The sequence below is a fragment of the Phyllostomus hastatus genome, unplaced genomic scaffold (genome assembly GCF_019186645.2).
Source record: "Phyllostomus hastatus isolate PE091 unplaced genomic scaffold, TTU_PhHast_1.1 phas_contig_80, whole genome shotgun sequence".
Lineage (NCBI taxonomy): Eukaryota > Metazoa > Chordata > Mammalia > Chiroptera > Phyllostomidae > Phyllostomus > Phyllostomus hastatus.
Window position 1 is genome coordinate 10,172,242 of NW_025333960.1, and position 17,513 is coordinate 10,189,754.

Genomic DNA, 17,513 nt, shown 5'->3' on the forward strand with positions numbered 1-17,513 from the left:
CTTTTTTAGGGGGCAGGGGAGATGGTGAGAGCACTCTTCTTCCCTATGACTTAAACAGCTGATGTGGGTATATACATAAGCATGATTAAGATAAGTACTTTCATTTTTAATTCCTCAACTCCTTCCACAACTCTAACAATACTGAGGATGTTTTTTCCACTGCCATAACTAAAAACACATAGACAATCTCAAAGGAACCAGTCCAAATGACGGTTCTCAGAGCAGTTCCAAGCACAGGAGGGGCTTCACCAGGGTCACCTGGGAAGCTCACACTGGACTGGGACCACTCTGTAGTGAAGTAACGCTCAGCCTGAGTGGTCTGATGTGAAGACTAGGCAAGGGAAGGCACCAGAGAGCTCTGGTATTAAGCCAACAGTAGTGGTATTTCTGCTACCCGTTTGTGGTATTAAACTCATCCTAGTTAGCTGGGGTGGATCAACAGTAATATCTAAGGATACCCTCTTTTAAAAGCAGAAATAATGGCTTGGGAGGTAGTCTGAGTGATACTTCAGTTTATGCCAGCATAGAGACTTACACAGATTCACATTAATAACCACAGGCAGCTCTAAAGGGACTCTGGAAAACAAACTAGAGGGAAAGAACCATTTGCAACAACATGAATAAACCTAGAAGGACTTATGCTAAGTGAAAGAAGACAGCCATAGGAAGGTAAAAGCGCACGATCTCACTTACATGTGGAATCTAAAAACAATAAAATATATAGAAGCAGAGAGTAGAACAATGGTTTTGCCAGGGGCTGGGGTATGGGAAATGGGAGATGCTGGTCACAGGGTACAAAGTTGCAGTTACATGGGGTGAATAAACCTCGAGATCTAATGTGCAGCTTGATGACTGTGGTGAATAAACCTGGAAATAGGCTGAGAGAGTAGATTTCAGGCACTCTCACCACACACACGGCAATTGCAACTACTGGTATGTGCAGAGAAGATATATTAATTAGCTCGACTGCAGTAATCATTTCACTATGCAAATTAAATCATCATGTTATGTGCCTTAAGATATACAGCTTTTATTTTTAAAATATGTGGAGAAAGAAAAGCACACATGTGCACAGGGAAAGGCATCAGGAGGCTATGGGAGTGGAGAGGTCTGATTGAGAGAATGGAAAGTGCAACAGGTAGAGAAGTCTGCCTCTACCTCCCTCTTTCGGGACATTATCCCCATAGAGGCACTGAAATGATGTGACCTGGTGGAGAAACACGGACTGAGCCCAGGAGGGTAGAAGGGAGAGCAGGTGAGAGCTGGAAAATCAGCCCCAGAGATCAGGAGCAGAGGCGACAGCCGGGCAAACCCCCCGGAAATGGAGCCTAGAGTCACAGCTACGAGGGGTCTGCCCTCCCCCTGTGAGCTCAAACCAGCCATTTGCTTGATGTGAAAATAAAGACTTATTGGAATGTAGAAAGTCCATTCATTCATGTACTACTGATGGAGGCTTTCGAAAGCAGGGCCGAGGAGCTGACCTGAGAGTGGGAGGTATGCGATGCCCACACTATTTATTATTCGGCCCTTCACAGAATGAGTGTGCCAGTGCTGCGCTTGGGTGTGCTGATAGGAGGGGTGCCCGATTGTATTCAGTCATCTTTCTGTCATGGTGCCTAGCATCACGTCTGGCAAACAGTAAGTGATCAATAGATATTTGTGGGATGAGGGGATGAATTATTGGATCTACTCTTGGTCCAGCTGTGAGGAGAAATAGGTAGAACAATGAGATTAAACATTTCCGTGGAAAACAGCTGTATGACCAGTCCCCAGAAGGCCCAGGTGGAGGGCAGGTGGGCAGAAGGTCTGGAGGCTGAACGGAACTTTGCAGCAGAGACCTGCCTGGAATGCCTCGGCGAGCTGGCAGACTCTCCGCAGAAAGGAAGCAATCCCTCTTTGCCTGGAGGGTGATGGCTCTACTTGAGTCTATAAAAACAAGCTTCTCTAAATAATTAAACCAGAAAATCATTTTCCAAGTCACAAAAGGACTCCTACCTATTCATGTGATCACAGGCAAGTCACGTCATCGCTCCATGCCTCAACTTGAAAATGAGGACAACACTTAGAGAGTTGAAGTAGTTTATATTTATATGGAATTTGTGGGTTTTAAATGTCTTCATGAGAAAAATACAGTATAAATTTTTATTACAATAGTGTTGGAGGTAGGTCAGGCCATGCATATGGCCTGGGCTCCCCTTCCTACCCAGCACTCCGGTGTGCTGGCTGTGCCCGCCGCCATCCCACAGAACCAGACCACCAGGCTGCAGGCCGTGCTGTCCTGTCGCTGCTGCCTTTCCCACACCTGGCCCGTTCCTAATGTCCTCTGACATCCTGGTCCCCTGAGCACCCATTCTGAGCTAGGTAACAATGAGTGATGATAGATGAACAATTATTACAGATTAGACACCGACCTCATTACCTTTCTTAGACAACAGACATCAAGGAAGAACTGTAGAAGGTTCCCCTGTAGCTATCAAATTTCTGTACAGGGGACATGAGGGTCAGTCTGGGGCTAGAGGGCTTAGCTTGAAGCTACCTTTTAACAGCGAGTGCAGTTTTTACCTCAGTTTGTATATTTATTTGGGTTAGTCTGGGGAGATGAAGGAAGGGAAGAGAGGGTGCTAAAGTTTCAAGTCATCTCTCATCACTGCCGCTGGCCTGTGAAGACGACCGCGGTGATGGCAAAAAGTTCAGGCAGTGTGGCAAGCTGGTGGGGACCAACTGTTAGTGGTTATAAAAGCTTCTCTTGGGTTCAAATCTTGTCTCTGTATCTTAACTGTGTAATCCTTTTACTTTCTTTATGCCTTAATTTCCTTGACTGTAAAATAGATACAATATCTCTTTCACAGTATTGTTATAGGGAGCAAGTAAGTTAATATGTGTAAAGTGCTTAGAGTGGTATCTAGCATATAGGAAATGCTCAGCAAATGGTAGCTTTTATTGTTTTCATTAATCATTCAAAAGTATTTCTCAAGTGTCTACCAAGTGCAGGCATTAAACTATGCCTCGGGAAGGAGCAGACTCAAAGCTATATTGGACGAGGCCAGCTGGATCTCTGAGCACACCTCAAATCACACCCCTCTGACACTGCCTCACGCTCAGCCTCAGGCTCACATCCAGGATATAGCAACCTCAGGGCAAAGGCTCATCCACATCCCCTTCCACCTGGAGTGTGAGCGGGGCCAGGGGCTGCTGTGAATTCCCCACTTCACCTCCATGAATCCCTTTAGAGTTTGTCACAGAACTGAGGGAACTCCTGGGAAAGCATTCTCTAAGCCACAGGTGGCAAACACAAGGCCCACGGGCCGTATCTGGCCCTCCACTGTGTTTTATCCAGCTAGGCACCTGTTTCTACTTGGTGGCAGCACCAAGCTCCTTGCCCCTAGTTAAGGAGTAGTTACATTTATACAGTCCTAGAATTGCATTCAGCCCTTTGAAGGCAACAGTGAGGCTGATGTGGCCCCTGGAGAAAATGAGTTTGATGTCCCTGCTCTAAGCCGTTACATCAAATCTGGATTTTTTTACCAGTGGAAACCTTCAGTGGGCTCCCAGAGAATATGAAGGAACTTGGAATATCTATACTGGTCAACTAATTCCTCCCATGATCACTCTTTGGCAAGAAATAACATTTTCCTTCACTGAGCCTTGGGAGCACTGTACACACAGTTCCAGCACAGAGCTGTGCTCTTCGAGTTGAACTAGAGTCACAGCATTCTTACAGCACAGTCTGCTCTGTCTTGGGAGCAGGGACTTCATCTCTATCACCTTGGAATCCTCAGTGTGGGCCAGTGTCTGGTGCTCCACAGTGTTGATTGAATTCACGGAGAGGTATTTAAGCCTTAGCTCTCAGGGAAGCATCTTCTATCTAAAAAGGATTCTCACATGACTAAATGAAGCATTCAGCTAACAAACAAAATACTCAAAGTTACACTTGTCATCTGCAAAACCAGTGGTCTGGATTTATGAATGGCCAAAGGGTATGCTCATGCTCAACTAGGATGGTTCACAAATATTGTGTGTAGACCCTGCTCCCTTTTTTTAAAAATAAAATATACAGATACACTGCAGATTTTCACTGTCCAATTTGGGAGTCACTAGACTCATGCACTGTTTAAATGCAAAATGACTAAATCAAACACAATTTAAAGCTCAGTTCCTAACTGGAAAAACTATAGATAGACCTACTACATGACCCAGCAATTCCAATCTGGGTATCTATCTGAAAAAAAAAATGAAAACAATAATTCGTAAAGATACCTGTACTCCTACATTCATTGCAGCATTATTCACAATGGACAAGACATGAAAGCAACATAGGCGTCATCAATAGACAAACGGATAAAGATGTGGTGCATGTTTGTATACACATGTATATACATATATATACACACACAATGGAATATTAGCCATGAAAAGAACAAAATCCTGTCATCTGCAACAATATGATGCACCTAGAGTGTTATTGTGCCAAGTGAAACAAGTGAGACAGAGGACAAATATCATATGATTTCACTTGTATGTGGAATCTGAAGAACAAAAGAAATTGAACAAAACAAAAAAGAAACAGACTCACAGATACAGAGAACAAAGCGATGGTTGCCAGATGGAAGGGGGTGGGGGGAGAGGTGAGCAAGGTGAAGGGGAGTAAGAGGTACAAACTTCCAGTTATAAAATCAGGAAGTCGTGGGGATGTAAGGTACAGCATAAGGAATACAGTCAGTAGTATAATAATTATGGAGTGATGGATGATTACTATATTTATCAGGGTGATCACTCTGTAAGGTAAAATGTTGAATAACTCTGTTGTGCACTTGCAAGTCACATAATATTGTATGTCAACTATACTTGAGTAAAAAAATAATAAACAGTACAGCTATGACAGGAATATTATTCAGTAGTAAAAAAGGAATGAATATGTGCAACAACCTGGATACATCTTTAGAGAATTTTGCTGAGTGAAAACTAGCCAATTCCAGAAGGCTACATAGTGTACAATTTATATAGCATGCTTGAAATGACAAATTTATAAGAATGAGGAAGAGATTAATGGTTTCTAGGGATTAAGGCAATGTGTGTGGTTATAAAAGAGCAGTATCAGGGATTCTTGGGATGGGAATGCACTGTACCTTGACTGTTATCAGTATTAGTACCCCAATTATTAACTACATGTTTTTTGCTATATATATAGTGTTACAAGGTGTTTTCATTGGGAGAAAGTGGGTAATGCATATACATTGTCTCTGTATTATTTTTACAACTACATATAGCTCTGCAGTTATCTCAAAATAAAAACCTTAATTAAAAATAAAAACCAAAACTCAGTTCCTTAGTTCCTCAGCCACACTCGAGTGCTCACCTGGTGAGTGGCTACTGTACTGGAGAGCACGGACACAGGCTGTCCCCCGCCACAGCGTCACCGTGCTGTGCTGCCACAGAATCCCCACAGCCCTCCTAGAAAATGTTACTCAGGCAAATAAAATTTAATTGCACTTTCACCATCCATAAAGCTAATACATTGCTCCCTTGGACTATCCAAACCTTTCAAGTTTGTTCTTTTGTAAGTAAGAAGACATGATAAGCTAGATCCTTTCTGTGCCCATTTCCACATTTTTTTTGTTTTAATTTACATATATTTAGAAATAGTATTAATTCTGTTAGTACCTTGTGAGTACTTGGTGCAGACCATGTGACTTAGAGCAATTTACCGCAGGGGATGGATGACTTCAGCCCTGGGAGCAGGAGGCTCATCAATCTACCACGTGTCTCAGTATCGTTATGGAACATTAATGAGGTTGGGCTCAATTTAAAAACCGTCCAAGGCATTATGGATTGGTAACATTCAGTTCCACAGGAACTGGGAATTTCTGAGATATAATCCTAGCTCTTTTGCTAATGAGTGTTGTGATGTGGGGACTATCATTTAACTTCTGCGTTCCAGTTTCCTGTCCTTAAAATGGGGCTATTACTGACCTACCTAACCCAAGTGTCTGGAGGATTAATGAGTTAATGTGTGCAGAGAACTCTGAGCTCCTTGCAGTAGGGCGTGCTGCATATCATTATTTCTATTTATTCCCATGTAGCAGCTGGGTAACTTTAGGATTGTTATGTTTACTCCTACAGTGCATTTTCTTTCTCAGCATTTTAACATTACCCATGTTAACCAAACCTTAAATCTACAAGTAAAACTAGCCCTAAAGAAGACACACTGACATAGTGGGGGTATTCAGGTAGTTTTTCCTTTCTTTAATATGAACATGACACCAGCTTTTCCAGCAGAACGAAGGCAGTAATTGCACTGTAAATTCTCACTGTGTGAAGCTGGTGGTCAATCTTAGCAGATGCGAAATAAAGCTATACCACAGCACAATTATACTGTCAATACTTACACGCAATGATATTCCCATATCTGTTCTTCATTCTGTTCTCATCTTTCTTAGCAGAGTCCCATGGTGCAGACTGCCCTTCAAAGAAGCTCTGGGAGAAGGAGAAAAGTGACAGGAAGAATTACAATTTGGTGCAGTAAACATAGACCTTAACAGTGGAGGATGGTCTTAAAAAATGTGCAGGGGTCATGAAGGAAAAAGAATGTTCACAAAATGATACTGATTGATTATTCAAGTATTTTATATTTTAAATATTTCATTCAGCTTTGTTTACTTTCAGGTAAATGCTGCAAATACACACGGGGCTGAAGAGTGGCCCCACAATTCATCGGCACAGTCCGTTAATATGGTCCATTAAAAATGGTGTGTGGCTCATTCCTACCCTACTTTAATACTTAACACAGAAAATGGAATATTTTTTCAATTTATGAATTATATTACCATTTTTCAATATTCTCCTAAGAGATATAAAAATATCATTTTTCTTTCCAATTGCTAAATGAAAGAAGGTTATTTTTGGTTAAAACTGTGAAAATAGGTAAGCTAAGACTTTATAACTTCAAGGCTAAAATATTTTAATAAATTCTGCTAGAGTTTTCTCTTCATTTTTAATGGAGCTTAGATGCCCATTTATTTAAGGATTTGGCATTATTATACCCTGGGCCTTTAATCTTCATGTTATTAGACAGATACGTATTTTTTTCTGTTGAAGTTATAATGAAAATGTCCCTCTGCTGGGACTTTTATTTCCACTTTAGTCCACAATCCATTTTACCTTCCTGTGGTCAACTACATAAGAAGGTAATGAGAAGAAGGATGGTACAAGAAGCATTTATTATGAAACTGATTTCTTGTCTTTGCCACAGCTACTCTCATACTTGTTGGCACCAAATGGGAAAGGAGAGAAGAGGAGGAAGGAGACATACAGATGCAGCAGATAAATGAGCACCATTCAGAAATGCTTAAAGGGCCAGGAACCCACATCCTCAAACATCCCCAGATGGCTTTCCAAATACTCGCTTTAGAAATGGAACTTTTTTTATCCCCCTAATCTCCATTCTGCCTATGGTGTTTGGCCATTGAGGTCATTTCCACCAATTACCAAAATTCGGTGATTAGTCTCTGGTTATTATTCCTTTTTTATGGGTCCCGTTATGCCTTATTAGTTAACTGCTCTCTGGTGCTGCTGCAGTAGGGAGGACTCACCTGTTCATGGACCCCTCGGGGAGCCCTGCCCACCCACACGTCACACAGACGTGACCAAACACACCCTGCTGTCTCCACACTCGACCGTGGCCTCCCTGAGCACAGCGACTGCATGTCGTTATTCTGTTCACACAAAGCCCATGCTTCACAGTAGGAATCGATCATTAGTTATTAAATGAATGAGCAACTTTGGTGTTTGGTGACAGTTTGCGTGGCTTTGATCTCAAAACAAAACCTTCCTTCTGTGGCTTAAGTGTGAGAGGGGTCTGAGTACTTGGAAAACCTATATATGCACAGTTTTCAGATTTCATTGCACCACAGTTTCAGCAGAGCCCAGCTGGAAAGGAGCAGTCCCACTGGAACCAGCACTTCCACCCAACAAAGCTGCAGGAGGACACGCCGTTTTATAATAACGCTGGAGTGAAAAAGCTAATACCACTCTTGGCTCAACATGACAGTTAGAGTTTTAAACTGTACATCTTAAAGTAAGGCACCTTGGTCATAATCACCATCACCATCTTATCAGAATAATGGTTTTTACATTGTATTTATCATTTAGAAAAAAGCATGGGGGCAGAATAGGATCCCACATACTATACACCTACAGCTATATTAATAGATCCACACCACACATTGCTAACTGAAGGGTAAAACACTACACAGGACAAATGCAAGTTAAAACATTTTCACATTATTAATACATTAAGTAAATAGAAATACTAGCATTAAAACACTAGTTAATTCCATCTAGAACAAGACCATTATATCATCAGGGGATTTATTGAAACATGTAACTTTGATTCTGCTATACAATATGCATTTAAAAATAGCTTTAGGGATTTAAAAATTATACTCTTTTTCTGAATAGTGTCTTTGTTATTCTATGAGTGACTATTTTATAGTTGAGTAATAACTATTATTTGACTTTCCTTATAACAATTTAATTCTACTTTGAGTTTGTCATGATGTAATTACCAATTTCATTTCCCTCAGTCTTTTCTATCCATCTAAAAATTTTTGAATTTGGTTTTTTGGTAGAAAGATGAAGAAGGTGAAAAGGAGACCAGTGTTAAACCTTCTTAAATACACATGGCTAACAATTGCTTTCCACACCTTGATCACATATCTCCTTGCTTCTATTCTTTTTTTTAATTTTTAGAAAAGATTTTGTTTATTTACTTTTAGGTAGAGAGGAAGGGTGGGAGAAAGAAAGGGAGAGAAACACTGATGTGAGAGATACATCGATCAGTTGCCCCTGGAATGCCCTGGGGCCCCCACCCAGGCCTGTGCCCTGACTGGGAATGGAACTAACTGGCGACCTGTCGGTTTGCAGGCTGGTAGTCAATCTGCTGACCAATGTCAGTGAGGGCTTCTCCTTGTTTCTAAATGAAGCTGTACAACAAAAGAATGTAAAAGATGTCAAGTAAACTTTGTTTAGCTGTTGCTTACTTCTACAAAATAGGAAAATTTCTTATCTCCTAAGATAACGTGCTCCTTAAGGGAAGCGACGGCAGGAGGTCCGGCAGAGGAGGAAGTTGTCACCACGTGCCTCTCTATCTTCCCACGCAGTTGTCATGTGAGTCACTTAAGTGGAAAGATGCATTTTTTTCTTAAACAAAAGCAAAACAAACCAACAGAAAGAGCTGCTCCAAGAAAAAGATCAGACGACTAGTGCTGTCATAGTCTCCTGGCCCCCTGTGGACATGGTGGCCGGGACTTCCACGTTCTGGAACAGCTCTGCTTCCAATTATACAGCCAGTCTCCCCAGAAACACGTTTGCATGATCAAGACCATATGCCTTTATTCTTGGCTTGGAAAATAAGTAAGATGCCCATGGGGAGCCCAAAAAGAGAAAAAATGAACTTCTGGATTGAGTAATTTGGCCTTTATTTCCTTTTGATATGGAGATTTAGACATTTTTTATTTTTAAGATGGACCCAGTTTTAAATGTTACTGATTTCTGTTAGCATATTGTAAAAATATCTAGCAAAATACCTTAGACTTTAGATTCCTTCTTGTGCCTGAAACAGTACAAAAGTTAACAGTGTGTATTTCTAGTCAGAAAACAAAACTTCATTTGCAGCTGTGGGGCCACTATGCATACAGAGAAGCTGTAACACGACATGTGGGTCTTTCACATTATGAGCCCCTGGTTGCTTTCCTGGCTTGGGAATTCTAAGCAAGAATAACAATCAGGGCAGGAACTCGGGTCATCAGTGCTATAGAACACGACTTCCTGTCTGGTCCCCTGTGAGGCCTGGGCAGGTGTGCCATGTCAGAGCGGCAGGGGTACGTCCACGCTTTGTCCTCCTGGGAGGCGGAAGAGACTGAGCCTTCTCTAACTACCCTGTGACCTACCTCCTTTCTTTTTTTGGCAGACCATAAGATAAACAGATAGTCACTAATAAACCTACAAGCAAAATATGCCTGAAAGAAAATTAGGTAATTTTGCTAAGCAATCATCCTACTATGTCCTATTTCACATCCTTTTTAGCTTTTAAATATCTTTTAATAAATTAAACAAATCAACACACATTTAAACAATTTTATCCTGGGCATCTTTTCTCTAGAAAAGAACAAAAGGTTCTTTAGCTATTCTTATTCTTTTCCTTTTTTAATTGAATTTATTGGTTAATAAAATTATATAGGTTTCAGGTGTACAATTCTGGAATACCTCATCTGTATATTATATTGTGTGTTCACCACCCAAGTCATGTCTCCTTCTGTCAGCATTCACCCCCGCTTTACTACCTCCTGCCTCCCCCTACTCCCCTTTCCCTCTGTTAATGACTTTGCTGTTATCTATGATGAATTTTTTTGCTTAATTCCTTCACATTTTTCACCCAGTCCCCCTACCCTCTTCCTTCTGACAGCTATGAGTCTATTTCTATTTTGTTAGTTTATTTTGTACATTAAATTCCACATAGAAGTGAGATCATAAGGTTTTTTTCCCTCTAATTGGCCTATTTCACTGAGCATAATACTCTCAGGTCCATCTATACTGTTGCAAAGAGTAAGATTTCCTTCTTTTTATGGCTGAATAGTATTCCATTGTGTGAACGTACCACAGGTTTTTTATCCATTCATCTACTGATGGTCACTTGGGCTGTTTAGCTATTTTATCTTCAAGAAAACTTAAAGTTGTATGTGTTCCTTTAAAACTATGTACATTGAATTTCTTAATGCTCTCCTTTTTGAAAACATTTCTCATCCAAGTATACATTCTTACTGATTTTAGAGAGAAAGAGACATTGATAGGTTGCCTCTCATGGGAGCCCCAAGTGGGGCTTGATCCTGAAACCTAGGTATGTGCCCTGGCCCCTAACCGGGAATCAAACCCACAACCTTTTGGTGTATGGGATGACACTTCAACTAAGCCACCTGGCCAGAGAGAATTTATGAATGCATTAAGAATTTTACTAAGAACCAATTTTCTTCAGAAACAAGCTAACTGCCACATATTTTATAAAGTATCTAGAGAAGAGCCGGTCCTATCACATTTGTTAGAAGTAAAGCCAATCAGGTTTTGAGTCCTTCTAGTGCTGGGAAGGAAAGAACTCTCTTCCTGGAAGGAGTCAGAAGACTGAGCCCCGAGCATGTGCCAATGACTGACTTCTGGCCACTGGGGATACTCTGCTCATCTGCTCCTTACCATCCCCCATGCCCGAAACAAACTTTTATGTTCAAGTTCAAGAACAATCTCTAACTCCTTAATTTTTCAGTTTTTGCTTGACAAAAGTATGACCAAGTTTACTAAAATCAAATTCAACCAGTGCACAGGTGTGGCTTTGAAAAAGAGGCCCCTGAAAGAGGAGACATGATGGAGAGAGGCACGGCTAACTGCACCATGCAGCAGCTGGTGGCTTCTCATCCTCGGGCCACACAGGGACAAGCTTGGGAGACAGACCATGGTGTCCCACACTCCCAGTGCACTTTTTATAGGAGGGGTTTTAAACATAATATGCACATTTAGTCAATATTTAGTGTTTAGGGCATATTTTTAATATGTAGATACAATTTAACACACCAACTATGGACTTTTTATTATTAAAAAACACTTAATGTATTTGGGGGATTTGAGTTAATGGTCTCACTGTACCTTCTGCTAGAATTTTCATAAATATACTTATGTTTGATTCTACTTAAAATGTAATTAAAGTGTTTCCTCTCACTACCTTAGCTCATACATACTGAGAAAAGGCTGCAAACCTGGGAACAACTCTGAAGGAGTAATAAGTCTCTGAAACAATAAAAATGAAACCAGGCAAGCTCCAGTGAATACCAATGACTCCTTCACTTGAGGAAGCTGCAGTCTCCATGGGCACAGAACAGAAGGAAATCGAACATCCTGCACACTGTCATTTTTTTCTGAATAGGAAACATGTTTCTGTGATTCAATAACCTCCTTCCCCACCCCTCATGCCACCGTCATTTTCCACAGCATATAATTATACATCTCAGTTCCCTGCCTCAAGAGAACCTTATTCCAAAATGATGTAGTCTATTAAAAATGCCACAGCTCTCAAATATTAAAATAGGAGGAAAAAATTCTATTCAACAGAAAAGCTGCCAGGAAGGAAAGGCTGCAGGTCAAGCCTCTACAACATGTGCCGTGTGCTTTGAGGCAGTGCAGGGTCAAGTTTTTCAGAAGCTTCTGAAATGGAATTTTTCCTCCCTTTCTCATATGACTAAAACTGTGCACACAAAACGACTAAAATCTTTATCCTGAAAGAAGGAAGATGAACTCACTGGGGCATGCAAAGCCTCTGAACTGTCTGTGTTTTGCTCATCCTTCTCTTCTGGTTCTTCTGAGCACTGCATTTTATTACGTCCATATAAACTATTTATTGCTGTTGTACTAAACAACTGAAGACACCTAAAATGGCCTGATGGGCCACAGAGTGGAGCGCCAAAGAGAAGGTGGTCCCAGAAGCTCAGGGCCAGTGGCAGTGGTGGTCACCAGTCACTGACGTCAGCCAGTGTCCAGGAAGGAAGCAGCCGACGACAGTGTGTGATGCTTCAAGGGTAAAAGAAGCAAAGACTGGGTGAAAACAAGACTCTAGATACACAAACCGTGTGCTGCTATAAAAATTAAAATCTAGCCCTGGCTGGCATAGCTCAGTGGATTGAGCGCGGGCTGCGAACCAAAGTGTTGCAGGTTCGATTCCCAGTCAGGCCACATACCTGGGTTGCAGGCCATGGCCCCCAGCAACCGCACATTGATGTTTCTCTCTCTCTCTTTCTCTCTCCCTTCCCTCTCTAAAAATAAATAAATAAAATCTTAAAAAAAATTAAAATCTAAATGTGAACATTCTGACATTTTTATATTTCTAAATCCTCACCTGAGGCTATTTAGAGAGGAAGGGAGGGGGGTGAGGGGGGAGAGAGAGAGGGGGAGAGAGAGAGAGAGAGAGACAGAGAGAGAGACAGAGAAACAGTGACTGATTGGCTGCTTCCTGTATGCACCCTGACCAGGGCTCAAACCTGCAACCTAGGTAAGTACCCTCCCTGACTGGGAATTGAACCCACAACCCTTTGGTGTATGGGATGACATTCCAACCAACAATGCAACCCAGCCAGGGCATGAACATTGTGATAGTTTTTAAAAGTTGCTATCCACCTCAGCACTTCAAATGGCCATGTTTTATTACAACTTAATCCAACTCCAAAGTGTGCAGAATTTTTCTATGTTGCAGGATCCAGGCAGGTGATGGCCTTGGCAGTAGTTGTCACACTGCCTTCCTTTACCTGACATCTCTTGCTCTTTTGATGACTGAACTGAGGTTTGCAGCCTAAAAAATTACCTGGTATTTTCATGCCCAGAAACATTACACCCCCCTTGATGTTTTGGCTAAGCTTTAGAACATGTTTTTTTTATTCTATTGACTATTACTGAGAATGAATGACTTTTCGCAGCAATATCATATTCTTCCTATTGAGTCATATATGCTTATGGGGTTTATGATGCTCTACCAAGTCAGGCTTTTTATTCCTATTACACAGATAAGGAACTTCAGGATCAAAGGCATACAGTGGCTTGCCTGAGATCATGCCAGCCATAAGCAGAGGAGCTGAGACCCTGAACCAAGGCCATCCAGTTCTCAACTTAGTGCTCCTCGAGCTGGGCCACAAAACTGGCCAAGGACACAAGGTTCTGTGTCCACTGTACTGCACTGTGCACATGTGGCATTCTGAAGTCACCCTTGCCATGGGTCACAGGCCATCAAGCATTTCTGGTTGCCAAATTTTATAGAATAAGCCTGCTCAATGACTGTCTGCACAGTGGTTTTCCAGGGAATGTGAAGCCATGTGCACTCTGGAGGGACCCTCCGTCCACCTGCTTTTCTTCAAGTTTGCCCAATTTCAAAGCCCCCCTTTTTTCTGCAGTGATAAAAAATGTATCGCTGCAGCAGTAAGCTCTGCTTATGATGTGACATGTCCCGTAAGTGCATCAAAGCAGACAATGTCTGCAAACCACTGATCAAGCGGCCAGAGAGAAAGAAGCCCTCCTTAACTGAGTGACAGAGGGAAAAGTGATGAGGACGGTCACTGAGGAGCACTGGCTATTGCTGCGCTTTCCCTGGACAAGGCCAATGTCCTGTTGAATTGTTGAGATGGATGTACAGCAAGTGGCTTTAAGAAGAGGGCTACTTTGACATAATTGGGGTGAGAGCTGGTCAAGCAGAGTAACTGTTCAGGGACAGTCAGCCCTTTCTGGCCGGCATTCCTCTTCCCTTTGTTCCCTGAAGAGAGCTTAATGATGAAGGGCCCCAGTTCCAGCAGTGCCAGCCTCCTTGTGTTTTGGATGCCTTCTCCGGGCCAGATACCTCTGTCTCCCTACACATGGTAAAGTTCCCACCCCCTGATGCTGCAGAGGCAGCTGAGAGTTTTGGGGAGTCCCTGGCTCCCTGGCACTTGCCCCTGAAGGGTGATTTCGAAGGGTGATCCATCACGAGAAGGATATTTCTCAGTTTGAAACTCAAAGGCTGCATTTGCAAACTCCTTCTTCTAGAAGATACTGATAGAGTCTCTGCTGCTTATTATGCATGAAGACTGGGGTAGTAAAGGGGCTGGATTGCAAAGATTTACAGCCACGTTAACATTCATTGTGTGAAACTTGGTCTAAGTTTACTTTTGGGTGTGGATGCTGCCTATCTCATGATCACGGTGTGTGTCACGAGATTAACCAGCTGTGTAAAGATGCAGGAATTTGGACTCGCCCTTCAACCTTGCATTACCCTGAAACTCCAAGGAGGCCACAGTAATTGGATGGGATATCAAAATAGTGATGTCAATAAGCAGCTTGTCACAAATGGTACCAAAAGAGAGCTGCTCTATTTAAAAGGTGGGTGAAAATATCTGAAATATTTCACTGCTTTGCAGTTTCTGTAAATCACTCTGGGTTGAGTCCTACCTCCAGGATTGCCACCCACATTTGAGAGAGAACGATTTTCATTTCCCCTCAGATACAGATATTGCCAGGGTTTGAGATGTTAATACCACTCAAGGACTGTAATTTCCTCCACCTCTGCACCTGCTTTGGAAGAGTGATTTGTCAGGGAGCTTGTGCTAAATGTGCCCAGATCTTTAGAGATGAACAAGAGCTTCTCCTTGGTAAAAAGCTTCCCTAAAACACCTACGGAACAAATGGGTGTTTTTGCAGACATGTTGCTGCTCCTTTCCTTCTGAGAGTGGCCAGAAAAGTTGGGTTCCTATTTATCATTATTGCAGTAGCTTCCTACCTGGTTGCTTTATCTCCCTCCAGTTTACAAACTTCTCCTGGAGTGAGCTTTTAAAAATATACCTGGGTACCTGGCACTTCCCTATTTGAAAACTTAGCAAGTGTCCTTGCTGACAACATGGCTGTCACAAGGACTGGGGGACTCAACTTGTGCAACATACCCCGTGCACACACAGTAAGTGTTCATCAGGACCAGCAATTACCATTCTTGTTCCAACACTGAAGCATGAGACTTTGATGACAGGAAATCCTATTGACTGGCTTGCCATTTTTGTTACTGTTTCCTTGACAATAGTCCTTTTCAATTTTTTCCTCTGTGGCTCTATATTTTTCCTCCACTGATTCTATACAATATTGAGAAGTGGGGTTATTGTTGTTTTGTTCTTGCCCCTCTCTTAAAAAAATCAAGCATTCTTTCAAAAGTATTTTTTGGAGAGCTGTAGTTTTAAAATGTCCTCACCTCAGAAATCACAGCCCATCAAATGTGACGGAAGAGCCAATGATACTTTTTTAGACATTACAGACTTAGAAATGAGTAAGTGTAGCAGAAAAAGATTTTAATGAGAGATTTGTGACTCTCTTTTTTGACACCGATTAATTTATAAAACCTATCAGCATAACTACCAAGCTTTTTCTACAGAATTAAGTCATGATGATTAAAGATAAAAATTTAGAAGGAATAAGTATTTTAACAGTTTAGTGAAGAATAATTGCATCTCAATTTATGGTGTCAGAAAGTTCAATTTCTACTCTTAAAAGCAAACATTTTTATTGAAAATTAGAACCAACAACAAAATTAGAGTCACAGCTGCTCTCCTTTATTGACTTATGTTTAGCCAAACATGTCTTATTGAAGGTTTTGGACACTGTCACTTTAGACCAGGGGTGTCAAACTCATTTTTACCAGGGGCCACATCAGCCTTGCAGCTGCCTTCAAAGGGCCAACTGTAATTTTAGGACTGTGTAAATGTAACTACTCCTTAACTAGGGGAGCTTGGCACTGCTGTTGGGTAGAAACAAGGTCCTGGGCCAGATAAAACAAGGTGGAGAGCTAGATTCAGCCAGTAGGCCTTCTGTTTGCCACCTGTGCTTTAGAGGTCCATAGGCTAATTCTTGTGAGGAAAGTCTTAGCTCTTAGCCTCAGCCTGTGGGCATGAGGAGGAGATTCTGAACAAAGTCAAAACCATGAGCCTGCACCAGGCACAGAGCAGAAACCCTGGCGTGGTGGAAGTTTGTAAGAGTTGCCAATCGCCCCTCCAGAGAGACAGAGCAACTCACAGCCTTTGTGCTGAGTCTTGAAAGAACTAATTTACCTCCCAAAACAGATCAAACATTAATGGTTAAAATCATCTTACGACAGACCTTGGGTGAAATGCCTTATTCACCCGAGGTGCTCCCTATAAACTGTCATCACCTTATTAAGATAACTTGAGACTGGGAAGTTGCAAGGAGGTGCAGGAAAAGACGAAACAAGAATCCCAAAGGCAGGTGATAAAGACTGAGGCCTCATCAGCCACACGTAAGTTCTTTCCAAATTTTATCACTTGTATACCATCTTCACCATTTTCCACAGGCCATTACTGTTTCTCTCTAATTTATCTAAGGATTTAAACTTAATTATTGTATATTTAAATACATTTAATTAGAAGACATTTCATATCATTGTAGTAAATTGAAAGCCAAAACACTTACCACAGGTAATGACAATAGAAAAGGTAAATAAAAACCAAAATAAAACAATGGGCTGTACTATTTATGTTCTGAGCCCGAGGCCTCTTCTGCTGGGTGAGCGAGCCAAACCAAGGCTCACTGATGAATGAAAAGACTGAAAGAACTAATTGGACAGGCAATCACTTTCTTGTGCCTGTAATTCAGTGCTGTTTATTATTCCTTGAGAGTGGACCTCCTAAAAAAATCACTTTGTACATGGTGAGTTGTTTACTTAGCACATGTGGGAAGAACTACGAATTCATCATCAGTCTTGGCTCACAACACAGGGTGTAGAAGCGGGAAGAAGAGCATGGGGGTATTAAGGACCAGAAGACTTGGGTTTAAATCCCAGCTCTGACTGATTCCCAGGTGAGTGGCCTCTGGTCAGTTACTGAATTTGTTTTTTAATGTATTCAATAGAAACATATAATAACTTAAATTATTTAATAGAATGGCCTTCAGTATTAAAAGCA

At 41.6% G+C, this 17,513-nt stretch overlaps 1 protein-coding gene across 3 annotated transcripts in view; it reads right to left on the minus strand.

Moving 5' to 3' along the window:
• PTPRM (protein tyrosine phosphatase receptor type M) overlaps positions 1–17,513 on the minus strand; it is an 811,120-nt gene that overhangs the window by 97,600 nt on the left and 696,007 nt on the right. For all 3 annotated transcript variants that reach the window (XM_045849822.1, XM_045849820.1, XM_045849821.1), the window contains one exon: positions 6,387–6,474. In XM_045849822.1, the coding sequence (XP_045705778.1) occupies positions 6,387–6,474 (88 nt within the window). The remainder of the gene's footprint in view (positions 1–6,386; positions 6,475–17,513) is intronic.